This window comes from Scylla paramamosain, chromosome 12 (assembly GCF_035594125.1).
Source record: "Scylla paramamosain isolate STU-SP2022 chromosome 12, ASM3559412v1, whole genome shotgun sequence".
Classification (NCBI taxonomy): Eukaryota; Metazoa; Arthropoda; class Malacostraca; order Decapoda; family Portunidae; genus Scylla; species Scylla paramamosain.
This window is the reverse complement of record NC_087162.1, coordinates 21,024,230-21,040,548: the sequence shown is the minus strand read 5'-3', so window position 1 is coordinate 21,040,548 and position 16,319 is coordinate 21,024,230. Positions and strand designations below refer to the sequence as shown.

The 16,319-nt window shown below is 43.0% G+C and overlaps 2 protein-coding genes across 4 annotated transcripts in view; one reads left to right on the top strand and one right to left on the bottom strand.

Annotated features, from left to right (window-relative positions):
- Nucleotides 1-15,530, top strand: part of LOC135105854 (cuticle protein CP1876-like) — a 50,530-nt gene extending 35,000 nt beyond the window's left edge. Inside the window, exons 1-3 of one of the 3 annotated variants that reach the window (XM_064014478.1) lie at nucleotides 2,959-3,092; nucleotides 13,366-13,426; nucleotides 14,784-15,530. In XM_064014478.1, the coding sequence (XP_063870548.1) occupies nucleotides 14,799-15,377 (579 nt within the window). In that variant the 5' untranslated portion in view covers nucleotides 2,959-3,092; nucleotides 13,366-13,426; nucleotides 14,784-14,798 and the 3' untranslated portion in view covers nucleotides 15,378-15,530. Of the gene's footprint in view, nucleotides 1-2,958; nucleotides 3,093-13,365; nucleotides 13,427-14,387; nucleotides 14,544-14,783 lie in introns of those variants that run through there. The other 2 variants (XM_064014476.1, XM_064014475.1) reach the window with 2 other exon arrangements.
- On the bottom strand, nucleotides 7,833-8,940 carry LOC135105442 (cuticle protein CP1876-like). The gene is made up of 2 exons (XM_064013572.1): nucleotides 8,810-8,940; nucleotides 7,833-8,506 (listed from the first exon to the last, which is right to left on the bottom strand). Exons 1-2 carry the CDS (start codon nucleotides 8,906-8,908, stop codon nucleotides 7,922-7,924), a joined length of 684 nt encoding a protein of 227 aa, XP_063869642.1. The 5' UTR covers nucleotides 8,909-8,940; the 3' UTR covers nucleotides 7,833-7,921.
- Nucleotides 15,531-16,319: the final 789 nt, after the last annotated feature.

Here is a 16,319-nt window from a genome sequence, read left to right as displayed (position 1 = left end):
TCCTAAAGGTAAGTCAAATCTAGAAGAGACTATTGATTGATGGCTCGCACCATGGTGGGAATCGCACTGAGTCTGTACCGGTTCGTACGAGGCGCCTTTAGGGGCGTTATCTTATTGTGGTGTCTGGTGGCACGGGTAGGGCGAGGCGCGTCAGGCGGCAGCATGTTTCTGAGACGTGGATGATTCAGAAGTCCCCTTCCAAACTTCTCTAGAGCCTCACTGTACCTGGTGGATAGTCTGGACAGCTTCAGGGTGTTCAGGGCTTCTTCATAGGTGGTGTATGCAGGGCCAAGGATGACCCTGCACGCCCTTTTCTGCACTCTCCAACTGTAGCTGTTGAGTTTGTGTGAGTGTGTGTGTGTGTGTGTGTGTGTGTGTGTGTGTGTGTGTGTGTGTGTGTGTGTGTGTGTGTGTGTGTGTATATATATATATATATATATATATATATATATATATATATATATATATATATATATATATATATATATATATATATATATATATATATATATATATATGCAGGGATCAGACACCATCAAGGAGTAAGCTGGTGTGCTTTCAGAGACCAGACACAATCAGGAAGTAAGCGTGTGTGCTTGCAGGGATCAGGCACCCTCAAGGAGTGAGCTCGTGTGCCTGCAGGGAGCAGACACAATCATGAAGTGAGCATGTGTGCCTGCAGGGATCAGACACCATCAGGAAGTGCATCTGTATGCTTGCATAGGCTAGACACCATCAGAGGGTGAGCTTGTGTGCTTACAGGGATCACACACCATCACGGAGCGAGCTTGTGTGTGTGCTTGCATGGATCAGACACCATCAGGGAGTGAGACTGTGTGCTTGCAGGATCATACATCATCAGGGAATGAGACTGTGTACTTGCAGAGACCAGACTTCATCAGGGAGTGAGACTGTGTGCTTGCAGGATCATACATCATCAGGGAATGAGACTGTGTGCTTGCAGAAACCAGACTTCATCAGGGAGTGAGACTGTGTGCTTGCAGAGACCAGACTTCATCTGGGAGTGAGCTTGTGTGCTTGCAGAGACCAGACACCATCAGGGAGTGAGACTGTGTGCTTGCAGAGACCAGACTTCATCAGTGGGTGAGCTTGTGTGCTTGCAGAGACCAGACACCATCAGGGAGTGAGACTGTGTGCTTGCAGGGGTCAAAACATCATCAGGGAGTGAGCTTGTGTGCTTGCAGGGATTAGACACCATCAGGGAGTGAGACTGTGTGCTTGCAGGGGTCAAGACACCATCAGGGAGTGAGCTTGTGTGCTTGCAGCGCTCAGAGACCATCAGGGATTGATCTTGTGTGCTTGCAGAGACCACACTTCATAAGGAAGCGAGCTTATGTGCTTGCAGGGGTCAAGACATCACCAGGGGTGGCAAGACATCACCACCAGAGAGTGAGCTTCCGTGCTTGCAGAGGCTACACACTACCAGGGAGTGATTTGTGTGCTCATGGTTGAGTACTTACAGAGCAGACACCACCAAAGGGTCAGCTTGTGTGCTTGCAGAGGCTACACACTACCAAGGAGTGATTTGTGTGCTCATGGTTGTGTACTTACAGAAGCGAGACGCTATCATTGGTTGCCTGCAACGTCGCTCAAGCGAGAAGAACGAGCGTCTTGCACTCACAGCCTTGTAGTCACAGCCTAACTCGGTGGCGGTACAAAGGAATCTGTCCCTCCGGGCTTCGTTCCTGCTGGCCCTCGGCGCCTCACGCCCGCCCGTCTTACCCTTAGGTCAGCAATAGTTCCCGGATGACTCATTCCTCTACGGAGATCCCTCTGTGTCTTGTCTACCCTACGCTCATGTCATCAACTTTACCACGTAAACACGACCCTCACTACCTCTCTACAGCTAAGCTCTCCATAGCTAGTTCCTCTCACACATCTGCATTACTACAGTTAACAACTATAATGAATTCGCTTTCCTTAATCTCTGCTCTAATTAACTTAATATCCTTAGTGTCAGCCTTGCTTCATATACTAGTTCACTTTACTTCTCATAACACAGATCATGTTATTTTAGCATACGCTTGCTCAACAACAACCTCTGTCACCCGCTCGGCGGTAACAATAGTAGTAGTAGTAGTAGTAGTAGTAGTAGTAGTAGTAGTAGTAGTAGTAGTAGTAGTAGTAGTAAAAGAGCAATTTTGTGGCATTTAATAGCAAAGAAACATAGTAAATAAATAAAAAGAGGTAAAAATAGTAACAATAATTTTGTCCCTCCAGGCTTGTTTGGCGGTGGCAGAGACAATGAGAAGACCACCTCCTCTCTTTCCTCCTCCCCATCCTCTTCCAGCCACGAAGTAGACCCAATAGTAGAAATACATACAAACAACAACAACAACAACATCATCATCAACAACAACAACAACAACAACAACAACAACAACAACAGCAACAACACACACACACACACACACACACACACACACACACACACACACACACACACACACACACACACACACACACACCTCCAGGGCATTCTATTAAAAGTAAAAAAATAAGTATTAAATAAAACGTATCTTTCATTCATATTTACTGTATTTCCTTGTCTCTTCTTAACCTAACCTTTCCTACCCTATCCTTCACACACACACACACACACACACACACACACAATACACCAATCCACCTACTCACACACCAAACCACCCACGCATTCGCGCACTAATTCACCCACACACCCATTCAACTACATAGTTGGCTGTGTGTGTGTCCGTGTGTGTGCATATGTTTGTGTGTGTGTGTTTGCTACAGGCAGGGCTACTGGTGCACACGCTCCCTTGCAGTGACGTTCCTGTGACGTTTGTGTGTTTGTGTGTGTGTGTATCTGGCCAATACTATCGAGGCACGTCACGGTTGTTTTGGAGAGGGGGGGGGGGGCGAGAGAGGCAGGAAACACAAGCTGGAGACTTCAGTTTGTTGGTGGGTGTCACGGTGACCGGCTGGGGTGACAATACTATTACTGGGATTATTTTACTTCAGTATTACGTTTGCAAGACAATGCAGCGGTACAGTTTGTGTTCATACGGCTTATTACTGCGTCTGTTCAGCGTGTGCAGTGTGGCAGCCTTGTAAGTACTGTATGTTATGTATATGATAAGGTCACGTAGGTTGTGGAAATGTCCTTAGGGAATATGGTGCTTGGGTCAGTTTACGGTAGTTTTACACACACACACACACACACACACACACACACACAGAGGCAGGCATGGCACAGGTAAAAGGTAGGCTGATTGGAGTGACACGAGCAGGAGGGAACGGATGATGACGTGGATAATGTTACCTATCTTGTAGTAACGTAACACACACACACACACACACACACACACACACACACACACACACACACACACACACACAACTATAAAGTAGGGAGACTGGAAGGGAGTGGGGGCAGGGGTCCCGGATCTCTGTCCCCATATGACCCCACTAGTTGATGACGTCACGCCATATTTACGTTACGCGAATTATTTTGAAAATGACCCCTCGCAAAAATGGAGCTAGGCCGGAATGCCTTACATATTATGAAAGGGCGTAAACTTTAATTAAAACTGAGCATATAAAAATATTTCAAGCTTCAGTAATAATAAAGCTATTTAAAAATAACTCATTGAAAAAGTGTTGGAACATAAACACGATAAAAAAACATTATTAAGTCCACAAATCTCGTTTATCACGAACACAATACACTTTAAAAAATCGAAACTATTTTTACAAACAATCAGAAGTTAGCTAGCAGCTGAAATAAAGAAATAAATAATTTAAAAATGTCAACTTTTCAAGTTTTCAACGGGCCTAAAATCCCTCTAAAAGTCCACATATTTCACTCAACAGCATCACAACACATTTAAAAAACAATAAATTATTTTTTGAGCCCATAAAATCTTGCCTAGCGGTTGAAATAATTTTTTTTTGTTTGGCGATATGAAAAAAAAAAAAAAAACGGTAAAAAGCAACACTTATTTACGCTGAAATAACCTCATAATCGACATGTTTCCCTTAACACTGGCACGGGAAACACTCACAACACCACGAAATATTTTTACAAACCATAAAAACTTGTTAAAAAGCCTAAATATATAAATTAAGGAAATAGAAAAAAATATTGCAATCTGGCCAGACTACGGCGTCATGGCGGCTGTGGGCGGAGCCTCAAATGACAACAAGGATGTCTGCCTCTCTTCCTTACGTGTTATTTGGGCTTATTTTGGAGCTAAGTTACATTTTACTTGTGTGTGTGTGTGTGTGTGTGTGTGTGTGTGTGTGTGTGTGTGTGTGTGCGCGTGCGTGCGTGCGTGCGCGTGTGTGTGCGCGCGCGCGCGTGTGTGTGTGTGTCAGTGCCCCGTTACTACAAGATATATAACCTTATCCGCCTCTTCTGCTCCTTCCAACTCCTTCCTGCGTCCTCTCTGCCCGAGTCACTCCAGTCACCCTCTCTTTTCCTCTGCCCTATCTGTGTGTGTGTGTGTGTGTGTGTGTTGTTTTTGTTGTTGTTGTTGTTGTTGCTGTTGTTGCTTGTATCTATTTCTATGAGTAATATATATATATATATATATATATATATATATATATATATATATATATATATATATATATATATATATATATATATATATATATATATATATATATATATATATATATATATATATATATATATATATATATTTGAACACCTTTGTGAATATCTTGTATACCACTGACACTAAACTTATTGGTCTGTTCAGTTTGCACTATTTTCTCTTTTTTTTTTTTGTGCAGACACAACCTAGCATGTTCTTAGTAGACGTTGATCAAGGTTACCTCAAAATGAGTTTTGCTGGAATGGACTAACGTATAAATAATTTTTGATGGTTATAATTGAAGGCTTTCCTTATAATCTTTGGCCATTAAGTAATAGAGTGCTGGGCCAGTTGAAAACGTCAGCCATTGTACTGAATGAGATTCGATGACGTGTTATGTCAGATTAATGATGATGAAAACAGATAAGTGTCATTCAGTAAATGATTCTACTGTAATGACCTGAGAACACAAAAAACAAGCAGTCTGTTTACAGAACAGCACACAGGCTAGTAGGCTAGTTGATCAAACCAGCGTCTGGTGTAAAGCTTGCTTCTCTTCCTCATACCTCTTGATAGATCTACCAATGCCTACACATCTGCTATCAGCTATTAAAACATCCTAACAGGGGTAGTTTTCAGTCTTTCTTGTGAATCAGTATTATTATTATGACGTTCTTCCAAGCAAACGTTAACCAGTAAATAAGTAAGTATAATGTAGAATTGCTGCAAATCTTACTTACTGAAAAACATTTTTGTATCCTTGATTAGGTTATTGGATAATCTTTCTTTATCCATTGTTTCTTTTAGTGCATTTCTTTTAGTGCATTTTTAGTGCATTTGCTTCCTCGTAAAAATTGTCACTGTTAAAAACTCAGCAAGCTCGTAAGGCAAGACTTCCCCTTCGTGAAATCATTCTGTGACTGATTTATCAAATTATGCTTGTCTAAATGTCATTATTTTACCTACAACTGAAGTTAAGCTGACAGGTTTATGATAAGACGTTAACGTTTTATCTCCTTTCTTAGAGATGGGTACTACATTCGCCTGCCTCCACATTACCGGTACTTCTTGTGAGTCGATTTCCTAAAGACAGAAACTAGCGGTTCATTAATAACCTCTTTGCATTCCTTAAGTACGCTCGGGATAAACTTCGTCCGCTCCTGGTGACCTGAATTTTTTCAGGCTATCAATCTCCTGTTCCACTATCTCCTTAGTTACGGAAATACAGCTTCTGATTTTCTTCTGCTCTAAGAATTTGTTCACTATCCGACATTTCCTGCATGTTTTCATGGGTGAAAACTTAAAAAATACTTGCTCAAAATATTATTCATCTTTTTCCCAAAACTAACCAACTCTACGATCAGCTGCCTTTTAATTATATCTCTGTTCTTCGTCCTATATACCTGATAGAATCCCTTAGGGTCAGTCTACACCTAGCTAGGCACGTTTAATTCGTAATTGTTTTTAGACTTCTTTGTTAACTTCCTGACTGTTCTAACTCATTATATATATATATATATATATATATATATATATATATATATATATATATATATATATATATATATATATATATATATATATATATATATATATATATATATATATATATATATATATATATATATATATATATATATATATATATTGGTAGTAGGCCATTCTGAGTGCATGTACTATTGAAGTCAACAGCGAGACGTGCATTATTCTTTTGTGCAGTGTATTTTGTATTTTTCGCACAAGGGTGCGCTCGTCAGGGTTTGGTTGGTGGAGGAGTGAACCAAAGTTAATTTTGTCAATACGTCTTTCTGTCTATGTAAGACCATCTTCAGGAGAAGTGTGGAAAAACTGTGGAAAACGTCATAGGAACAGATAACCGGTCAGCGCCCGGCTAGGTTACCTGCAGAAGCGGCCAATGAGCCCCTGGTTGGGCCACAAGATGATTGCTGCTGAGAAGGAAGTGAGAGCTCAGGTTGTTGCTGGATGTTGATGGCCGGTTTTTCCAAGTGGATGTACACTGCTTCAGTTATCTTCAGTCTCTTGGTGTCGTTCTCTTTCAAGAGGATGGTTGTAGTCTCCTCCATATCGCATCGCTTAAGGATGAGCCCGTGCTCATTTATGTCATGTCGTCGTATGGCACCATCCTGGAGGTGTGGTGTGATTCTTTTTGATAGGAATGTAGTTGTTAAGCCGATGTACCTGGAATTTAGGTGACTACAGTCACCAACAGTGCATGTGTGTTGGTACACGACGTTCACTTCTTGTAGCGGCTTAGTCTGGAGAGACTGCTATTCTTCATGACTAGGCTGGCGGGTTTTTTGGATCTTGTAGTAGATGATGAGCTTGAGCTTAGTGCCTGTATTGACCAGTGAAACGTTGTTGTGGATGATGTTTTTTATTCCCTTTTCGTCGTCCTTATACGCTGATGAGATCGTGTTCTTGTAGAAGAAGGTGATGCATGGTGTTTCTGGCTTGGGCGGGTTGTCACATATATAGTTGTCGAGGTGCTGGCGTATTACTTTCTTCAATTTCTTGCTGTGAGTAGCCGTTGTTGGTGAGGAGCTGGGATATTCTCTTTAGTTCAGCAGTTACTGCCTTCCATGAAGAGAAGTGTGTGAGGGCTCTCTTAACGAAAGCGTTGATGACGCTATGTCTATATTTTTCTGAGCAGTCGCTTTTCCCGTTAAGGCAGAAGCCGAGGCTTGTTGATTTCACGTAGACTGATGTTGAAAAGGAAGACCTCAGGCGGTGAACCATGACACCAAGGAAGGGAAATTTGTGTTCTTCTAATTCGCGGGTGTAGTTGAGGCAGGAGTTTCTCGAATTCGTCGATGAAGGAAGTCGAAGGGGAAGTCCTACACCTGATCGACGAAGATGCAGTGGAGAGAAACAACAAATTTCTTGCATAGGGTTAATATCTGACAACACGGAAATTTCAAGAAAGAGGAGAACTTCCATTATTTTTTCCATCGTCAAGGGAGGCTAGCCAAAAGTTAGAAAACTAGAATAGAGGAAGAAAAGTCCTTTATTACCTCTTGTCGAACATCAGGTTGGCCAATTTAGTTCTGTAGTTATCTGGATACTCTTCCTTTTAAGTTAAATCTCTCTCTCTCTCTCTCTCTCTCTCTCTCTCTCTCTCTCTCTCTCTCTCTCTCTCTCTCTCTCTCTCTCTCTCTCTCTCTCTCCTCTCTCTCTCTCTCTCTCTCTCTCTCTCTCTCTCTCATTGAAATAAGAGGTTATAAGCTCTACTTCAAGTGTTCATATATTTACTATTTGATCAAAAGTTTATATCGCCGTTCTGAGTGACAGTTCTTATGTGGTTCACAGATGGCAGTGGCTCAGTAGTGACTGTTGTAGGCGTAGTCATCGGGAGCGGCGGCGGCGGCGGCTGCCTGCTGGTTGAAGAGACGGAAGAATTCAGCTTTGGCGGCTGCTACTTCCGCAGTGTCGCTCACCTGCACGGGCGCGCTGGCTTGTCCGTAGGTGGAGTAGGGCACACGCACGGCTTGGGCGGAAACAGAGTGGGCCACTGGCACGGGCCCCGCAGAGCCATAAGAGGGCTGGGGAGCATAGTTACCGTGGCCGTAACGGGCGGGGCGGCTGGCACGTATGGCGTTGATTGTGTTCAGCTGATCCTGATAGCTCCTAAAGAACTGTCCGCGGGCTGCCTCCACTTCGTAGGTGTCCGACACGGGGATAACTTTGCCACCGACGCCAGCAGGGACACTGGAGGCCAGTGGACCTACGTAGCTGGGCTGACCGTAGCCGTAGGCATGGCTGCCATGGATGGCATTGCCTTGGAAGCGGGTGACATGGGTGGGTGTGCCGTGTGCGTGGCTGCCATAGGCGGGGCCAGGATTGCTGTAGGTGAGGGTGCTGGAGGCCTGATGGGTGGAGATCGCCACCATCACTGCCAAAGCAACCTGCAGAAAACATCCAATATTTCCGTAAATCATTTTGCTCGGATACATAAGACAGTCTGTACACAAGGCGTGGAATAGATGCATTAAGCCAGAATTATTTTTCAGGAAAAATAATTTGGAGTTATTGTGTGCCATGTAAAGATATTCTGAATATAAAGTGTCATAAGCAAGCATTGTTGCCAGCACATTAATAAATCAACACATTTTTTCGATAGATCAGCGTGACAAATTTTGATTCATTTGGAAAATCTATCAGGTTTCCCGCAGCGTGTGTGTGCACGTGTGAGGATAGCAGCCCAGTACCAGAGTCCTCATGGCGTCAGTGTGTGCACGGCTGCTGGTGGCGGGTGTGTCGGGAAGGCTCGAGTGGAACTGTGCCGACCGGACAGCAGAGGTCGTCATATATACCTTCCACCACGCCTCCTCCACCTCCACCTCCCTCAGCCTTGGGATATTCTGTTGAAAAGTCTTTTTTGTTCATTATTTTTTTTTGCCGTGTGTCAGTCTCCATTAACCTCGTGAGATCCATTCTGTCATGTCATCTCAAACTCGCGCCGCGTGAAGGATGCGGCTCAGAAGGAAATTCCCTGCACCTATAACATTACCGCGCCCGCCAATCACCACACACCCTCACCACGCTGCTAACGGTGGATTATTGTTTATTTATTTTTGTGGTTCATACTAAGATTGTTTGAGGCAAGCACACCTGAGGGCATCTTTACCTGTATTTTTTTTTTATTCAGTTAATGGTAAAATATATAATGATAATGTTCAGTGGCGTCAAGGTGCGTGTGCATGATTTTGATTGTGCTTGAGTCCAATCTGGTAAGGAGAGAGATGAACAGTAGTGGGGTGGGAAAAAATATGATTTTAAGGGTGGGAAAGGAGAGACAGAGAGGCAGAGAGGAAGGGCATGGCACTGAGGGCGTCAAGGATAAGAAATACACTCTACTTCTTTAAATCAACATACTGACTAACTTCTGTCCAGCGACCTTCATTGGAGCTAATAAAGAAAAGGAAAGTATGGAAGCAGAACAAAAATAAAAAGATAAAGTAAACAAACTGGCTAATAATCTGCATAGATGAATAAATTAATTGATGAAAATAAAAAAAAAGTGAAATAAGGTAGAAATAAAATAAATTAATTAATGAAAATCAGGTAAAGAGACGAATGAAAAGTGTGCATTTTGTTTGGTCCTTGATTGTAGGTGAAGTAATTAATGAAAATAGAACGTTGTGAAGCAAGATAGAAATAGAAATAAAACAAAATAAATTAGTGAATAACCAGATAAATTGAAATAGAAACGGGTAAAGAGACGAATGAAAGGAGTGCATTTTCTGTGGTCCTTGATTGCAGGTGAAGGCTTCTGTGTGGGAGATGCGATTGCTAATGCCGCTGCTGTCTCTTACATATCTTGCCTGTCTTGTTCCTTCGTCACACGCTGGCTGAGGCTGCACGGATAGTTTAGACGCGATTGTTACGCCAAGCAGTAGTTAGTCGGGGGTAGCACAAGCAAATGACACACCTGAGCGCTAACCACAGAGGACACCACGGAATCATTGCTACCTACGTGTTTTCCTTGTCCTTCCCCCAATTACGGTTTTTATTTGTTTATTTATTCTTTCGTTTTCTAATTTATTACTGGTTTTGTTTATTAATTTCTTGTTTTGTTTTTATTTTGTTTCATTTGATTTGATTTTTCTTGTTCTTCCCCAATTAGTTTTTTTTTTCTTCATTCATTCGTTTACTTGTTTACTGGTTTGTTTACTATTTTCTGTTTCTTGTTTTATTTTATTTTATTTTCGTTGTTCTTCCCTAGTTATGATTTTTATATTTTTTTTGTTTACTCATTAATTTACTTATTTACTGGTTTGTTTATTATTTTATTATTTTATTTTATTTCATTTTATTTTATTTTCCTTTTGTTCCTCCCCAGTTACGGTTTTGTTTATGTTTCTCTTCTTTCGTTTACTTATTTACTTATTACTTACATACTTTTTATTTTGTTTTGTTTTATGTTATCATTTTTATTTTATTTATTTACTTATTTAATTACATATTCATTTTTTACCCACGTAGCTACGAATTTCTTTACCTCCCCCTCACTGGTCCAAATTTCTGTTTTATTTCCTTCTTTTGAGCTAAACTCCTTTCTTTCTCGCCTAACCACGATGTACTACTTCACTAATTTATTCGCTCCTGTAACTTTAAACTTCAGTATCTTCCTTCGCTAATGAATTTTCACCCCCCCCCTGTTCCCTAATTCCATCCTTTATGTTTCCTCTTTGGTGATGTGGTAAGCAGGTCACGCCAACGGTATGCGGGCGTCTTGCATTCTCGAGTCTAAATATTTGCCTGAAGTTTGCCCTAAATTAATGGAGGAATATGGGAAGGCTATATTATGGGAGCTCGAATGATGTAATTGCGTCCCAGAGTCAGGGTTCGTAACAAGGTCTCTTGTAAACGTGACACAATTGCGTGACTGTAGTTCATTTGTCATCCCGGCGTGCCTAAACCATCCCAAGCAAATGGAGTCCAGCGCGGATTGAACGTGTGGCTTGACGATTACCACCTCGATATCTTTCCCTCCAGGCTTTTTTTTTTTTTTTTTTTTTTTTTTTTTTTTTTTTTTTTTTTTTTGTGTGTGTGTGTGTGTGTGTGTGTGTGTGTGTGTGTGTGTGTGTGCGCGTGTGCATGTGTGCACGCGCGCCTTCCTCACGCCGCACTCATTATTCTCTTTCACAAAATTGCATTTATTTTTTTTCACTTACATTCTTCCTAACCTTTCTTTTCTTCCGTGATTTGTATTTTCTTTATTCCTCCCATCACGAAAAAAAAAAAAAAAAATGATAACTTCTACACTTCTTTGATCCTCGGTAACTGTAAACAGGATTGCTTTCGTCCACAGCCCGTAATTACACTATTTTATTTACCCTTTTTTTCAGCATTACTGGAAATCTTAACATGTGCGTGAACAAATGAAGCAGAGTCAGGGTGGAGCTTGAGTCACGTGAGAAGAGTGAGTTTAAGAGAATGGTTTGATAATTACTACTACTAGTACTACTACTACTACTACTACTACTACTACTACTACTACTACTACTACTACTACTACTACTGATCATAGTGTTAGCATGAAATATATTGCAGATAGATAGATAGATACATACATGCATACATATATACATACATACATACATACATACATACATATTGACACATACACACGCACACACACACACAAGTAAAAAAAAAAATAGATAGACAGATAGAGAGAGAGAGAGAGAGAGAGAGAGAGAGAGAGAGAGAGAGAGAGAGAGAGAGAGAGAGAGAGAGAGAGAGAGAGAGAGAAGTAACAAAAGAACCAAAGAGAATGTGAGAGAGGATCTCTTATTTATTTTCTCCGCCATTACGTTCTCATTGTCAATTGTCTCCCTCCTCCTCCTCCTCCTCCTCCTCCTCCTCCTCCTCCTCCTCCTCCTCCTCCTCCTCCGCGTGACCTTGGTGCGAGGGGTGAGGTCACGGGGTCATACACATGCAAGGAGGGGCAGGCAGGTAACAGCAACCTAACCTCACACGTCAATTTTGTAATCAAGGTGTTATTTCCGATTACACCTCTCCCCCCAGACACCACCTCCACCCCGCCCCTCGCACAACATTTTCACCCTCACCACTTCATCACTCTTACTTTCTCACCCACCTTTCCGTTCCTAATCCTCAATACTTTTCTCCTTTGTACGATTTTTAAACTTACTTATTGTTCTCATACTACTGTACTTGCTTTTCTTTACTCTTACTTTCCTCACCATCTTACTTTTTTCCTCCCATCTTCCTTTCATCGTCTCCCTTACGAGTTTGTGTCCCTCACTTTTCACGTTTTTTTTTTTTTTTTTCCTCACTTTTTCCTCACCCTGACATGTCCTTTCCCTACAAGCTCCTTTAAGCATTCCTTCAACGACAACCTCAGTTCCATATATTCATTCTCTTCCACCGCCTCTTCAGCCACTTCATGTCACGCGCTCTCCTTTCGATTCAACGCACACTCCACCCACGGGGGCTCTTCTACGAAAGTTTCAATTATTTATTTATTTATTTTTCTTGTAAGAGGGATGCCGACCAAGAGCAACAAAAAAAAAAAAAAAAAATGGCCCACTACTTATACTTATCTTCCTTAAAAAAAAAAAAAAAAGTAAACGAAAAAAATACAGAAGAAAAGTAATACACGGAAAAATATCCTAATCTGACCTAACCCAAATTATGGCGATAATTATTTTAAGGGATATTTTTTTCGCGGGCAATGAAATGTTAATAGGAAAAGTTTACCTGGGGAGTCTTATGTTATACGCACACCTCACCACTTACCAGCCTCCCTATTAAAACACCTCGCTTTCCCTCCTGTAAAGCCTGTGACTAGTATACTTGTTACCTTACCTGTAATTAGTGCATAGGTCACCGCCACGCAACCACCGCATTTTCTTGTCTTTTCTCTTCAGTGTGTCATACGACCTTATTGAGGCGCAAAATTTTCAATCAGTGAGTCAGCTTATCATTACTTTCTCACGTGCCTCATTTCCTCTGCCATCCCTTCCTTCCTCTGACACTAGTACCTTTCATCAATTCATTCACCTTTCATCCTTCACTCATTCCACTTTCCCCTTCTCCTCCACATTATTGCTTATCTTCTGTATCTCTTGACATTTCTTCTCTTCCCCGTTATCGCACTCGTTCAGTCTACACCTTTGCAATCGTTTCCTATTTGTGCTCGCCCTTGCGCCTAAACATCAGCATCATCATCATTAATCACCACCATCATCAATATCTCTTGCTATTACTTAACTCTCTATCGCTCTTCTTCCAGGTAAGACAAAAGTGACTAAGGAAGAGGAAGACATTCGCTTTCAAATGCCGTCTGTGTTTTGGTATGTACAAACGTTATGATTTTCTACTTTACTCCTGTTCTTTCCACGGATCGTGAGAGAGAGAGAGAGAGAGAGAGAGAGGAGAGAGAGAGAGAGAGAGAGAGAGAGAGAGAGAGAGAGAGAGAGAGAGAGAGAAAATTCACATTAATTTTTGATATGGGAAATTGAGTGTTTTTTTGTAACTCAGTCGTGAGATTTTCTTCTTCTTCTTCTTCTTGTTCTTGTTCTTGTTCTTGTTCTTGTTCTTGTTCTTCTTCTTCATCTTCATCTCATTAGCTGCTTGTGGATAATGGCTTAATAGGTATCCTTGTAACAGTCATGGGTTCTGCTGCTGTCTGCTTATCATCCCCCTGCTTATTGCTTCCTCCTCCTGCTTCTCAGCCTTGCAAGCACTTTAACACACACACACACACACACACACACACACACACACACACACACACACACGCACACGCATACACACACACACACACACACACACACACACACACACACACACACACACACACACACACACACACACACACCACACACACACTCACACGCATACACACACACACACTCACACGCATACACACACACACACACACACACACACACACACACACACACACACACACACACACACACACACACACACACACACACACACACACACACACATACACACAAAACTCATCGTCGTTGTTGTCGTCATCGTCATTATCATGAATGCGAATTTAGTCCAAGTCGAATAAGGTACATAAATCATATTTTCATCATCACCATGGGTGTGTGGGCCTCTGTGGGTGAGGCCATAAATGTTCGTGTGTACCCGCGCGTGTTGCATGGGCGGCGTGTTTGTGGCGGGTCCCACGGAAAGACAGGCCTCGGTAAATATAGGTCGATGAGAGTGCCTTCGGGGAAGACCGAAATAGATTACATCGTCAAGAAAGAAATGAAAGGAGGCCGTTACGGTCGCGACTTTGGAGGGTGGGAGTCATGAGCCCGGGAGGGGCGGGAAGGACGTGGCGGCGAGCAGAATATAAAAGCGGCGAGCAGCAAGTGTGTGCCACAGCTCGACACCGCTCCTCACTTCATTCCTTCCTCCACTCTCCGCGGCGCCATGAGGACTCTGGTAACGTGGTGCAAACTGTAGAATGAGCTGCAGTGGAAATAATGTATTCAGTTGGTGGTGCTGCTTCCTTTCCTTTTATATAACACTTTGACCATGCACACCTTCAAGAAAACAGAGGGAGAGCAGCATCTCTCCTTCCTGACACCTCGTGTTCAGCACCGACGGTGATAGAAGCTCGAGCACTTACTGGTGCCTTGAAAGTGTCGTCTACTTTTGTAAGTCTTCGTTTATCTTCTGCAGGTTGTTTTGGCAGTGATGGTGGCGGTCTCCGCCCATCAGGCCTACGGCATCCCTACCTACGGCATTCCCGCCCATGGCACCCATTCTTACGGCTACGGACAGCCCCGCTACGTGGGTCCGCTGGCCTCCAGTGTCCCAGCCGGCGTTGGTGGCAAGATAATCCCTGTTTCTGATACCTACGAGGTGGCGGCAGCTCGAGACCAGTTCTTCAGGACCTACCAGGACCAGGTGAACACCATCAACGCCATCCGTGCCAGCCGCCCCGTCCGCTACGGCACCTCTTACGGCTCTGCGGGCCCCGTGCATGTCTTCCACCCCGCTCCCGCTGTGCACTCTACTTACAGTGGCCCTGCAGGGGTGTCCCACTCCATCAGTGCTCCCGCCGTGCATGTGTCCCAGTCTTCCTATGCCGCTCCTGCAGTGTCCCACTCTGCTTACGGCACCCCCTCCTATGCACCCTTCACTGCGCCCACACAGGTGAGCGACACTCCCGAAGTAGCGGCCGCCAAAGCCGAGTTCTTCCGTCTTTACAATCAGCAGGCTGCTGCTGCCGCTGCTGCCCCGGACGACTACACCGTTCAGAAGTATTACTGAGGCATCTCACAGACCACGTTATTATTTTTCACTAATGCTGCATGTTTTCATTTCATCGTGAATGAAGGAAATAAAAAAAAATTATGAACTCAAGAAAAGGTACATAATCTTTCTTCCAGTTGTATATTTCATCATTAAAAAGAATGGAGCACTTTTGGTAGTCTCTCATCACCTCAAGTCTGGCTGCCGTCCTTAGGCCCTCTGTGGTGTTTGTGTGGGCTAAAGTCATGAGTAGTTAAAGAAAAAGAATGTTAATATCTCCCATGATATTTTGGACGCACTTGTTCCCCACATGCGAATCCCGTAGACCTTGTCCTCGGTGAGCGAGGGAGGAAAATTCGCGTGGCTTCATCTTAATGTGGAATAACCGAAATGACGATAAAATCCTACATTTTCTTGTCAAGGGAAAAACCCCTTCATTGACAGACTGATGGACTACTGGGGCGGTGATGCCTTGAAGAACTTCTTGCCGGAACTTAAACACACCAAACTTGCGTCGTGTCTCCTCATCCTATCCAGCGAGAACCCTTCCCTCTCGTTTCCACCAACACCACACCTTTCTCCGCCGCCTCTGCCAGTCCCATCAACCCGACCTCAGCCAGTAGCCAGTGTCACGGGTACTGTCCCGCACTCTATACATTCACACCTCTTCCAATTCACTCCCTGAAAAACACTGATCTCCCCGACTCATCCACCATAACCATCGCTTAAGATTCACAACATTCCTCTTATCACTTTCACCGACAACATTCTCTTCCAGCGCTCTGCTTCATCTGCTGTCAGTCTCTTAACACTTGGCGCCATTAGGATCCCGTTGTTGCCGCACATTTAATGAATCAACTCGATCCATCAGACCGTTGAAAACTAGTGGGTGCCATCAACATCTATATTTTGTCCATTTACCAATTAAGCGTCATCTGTCCCTTCGTCGCTCCACTGATA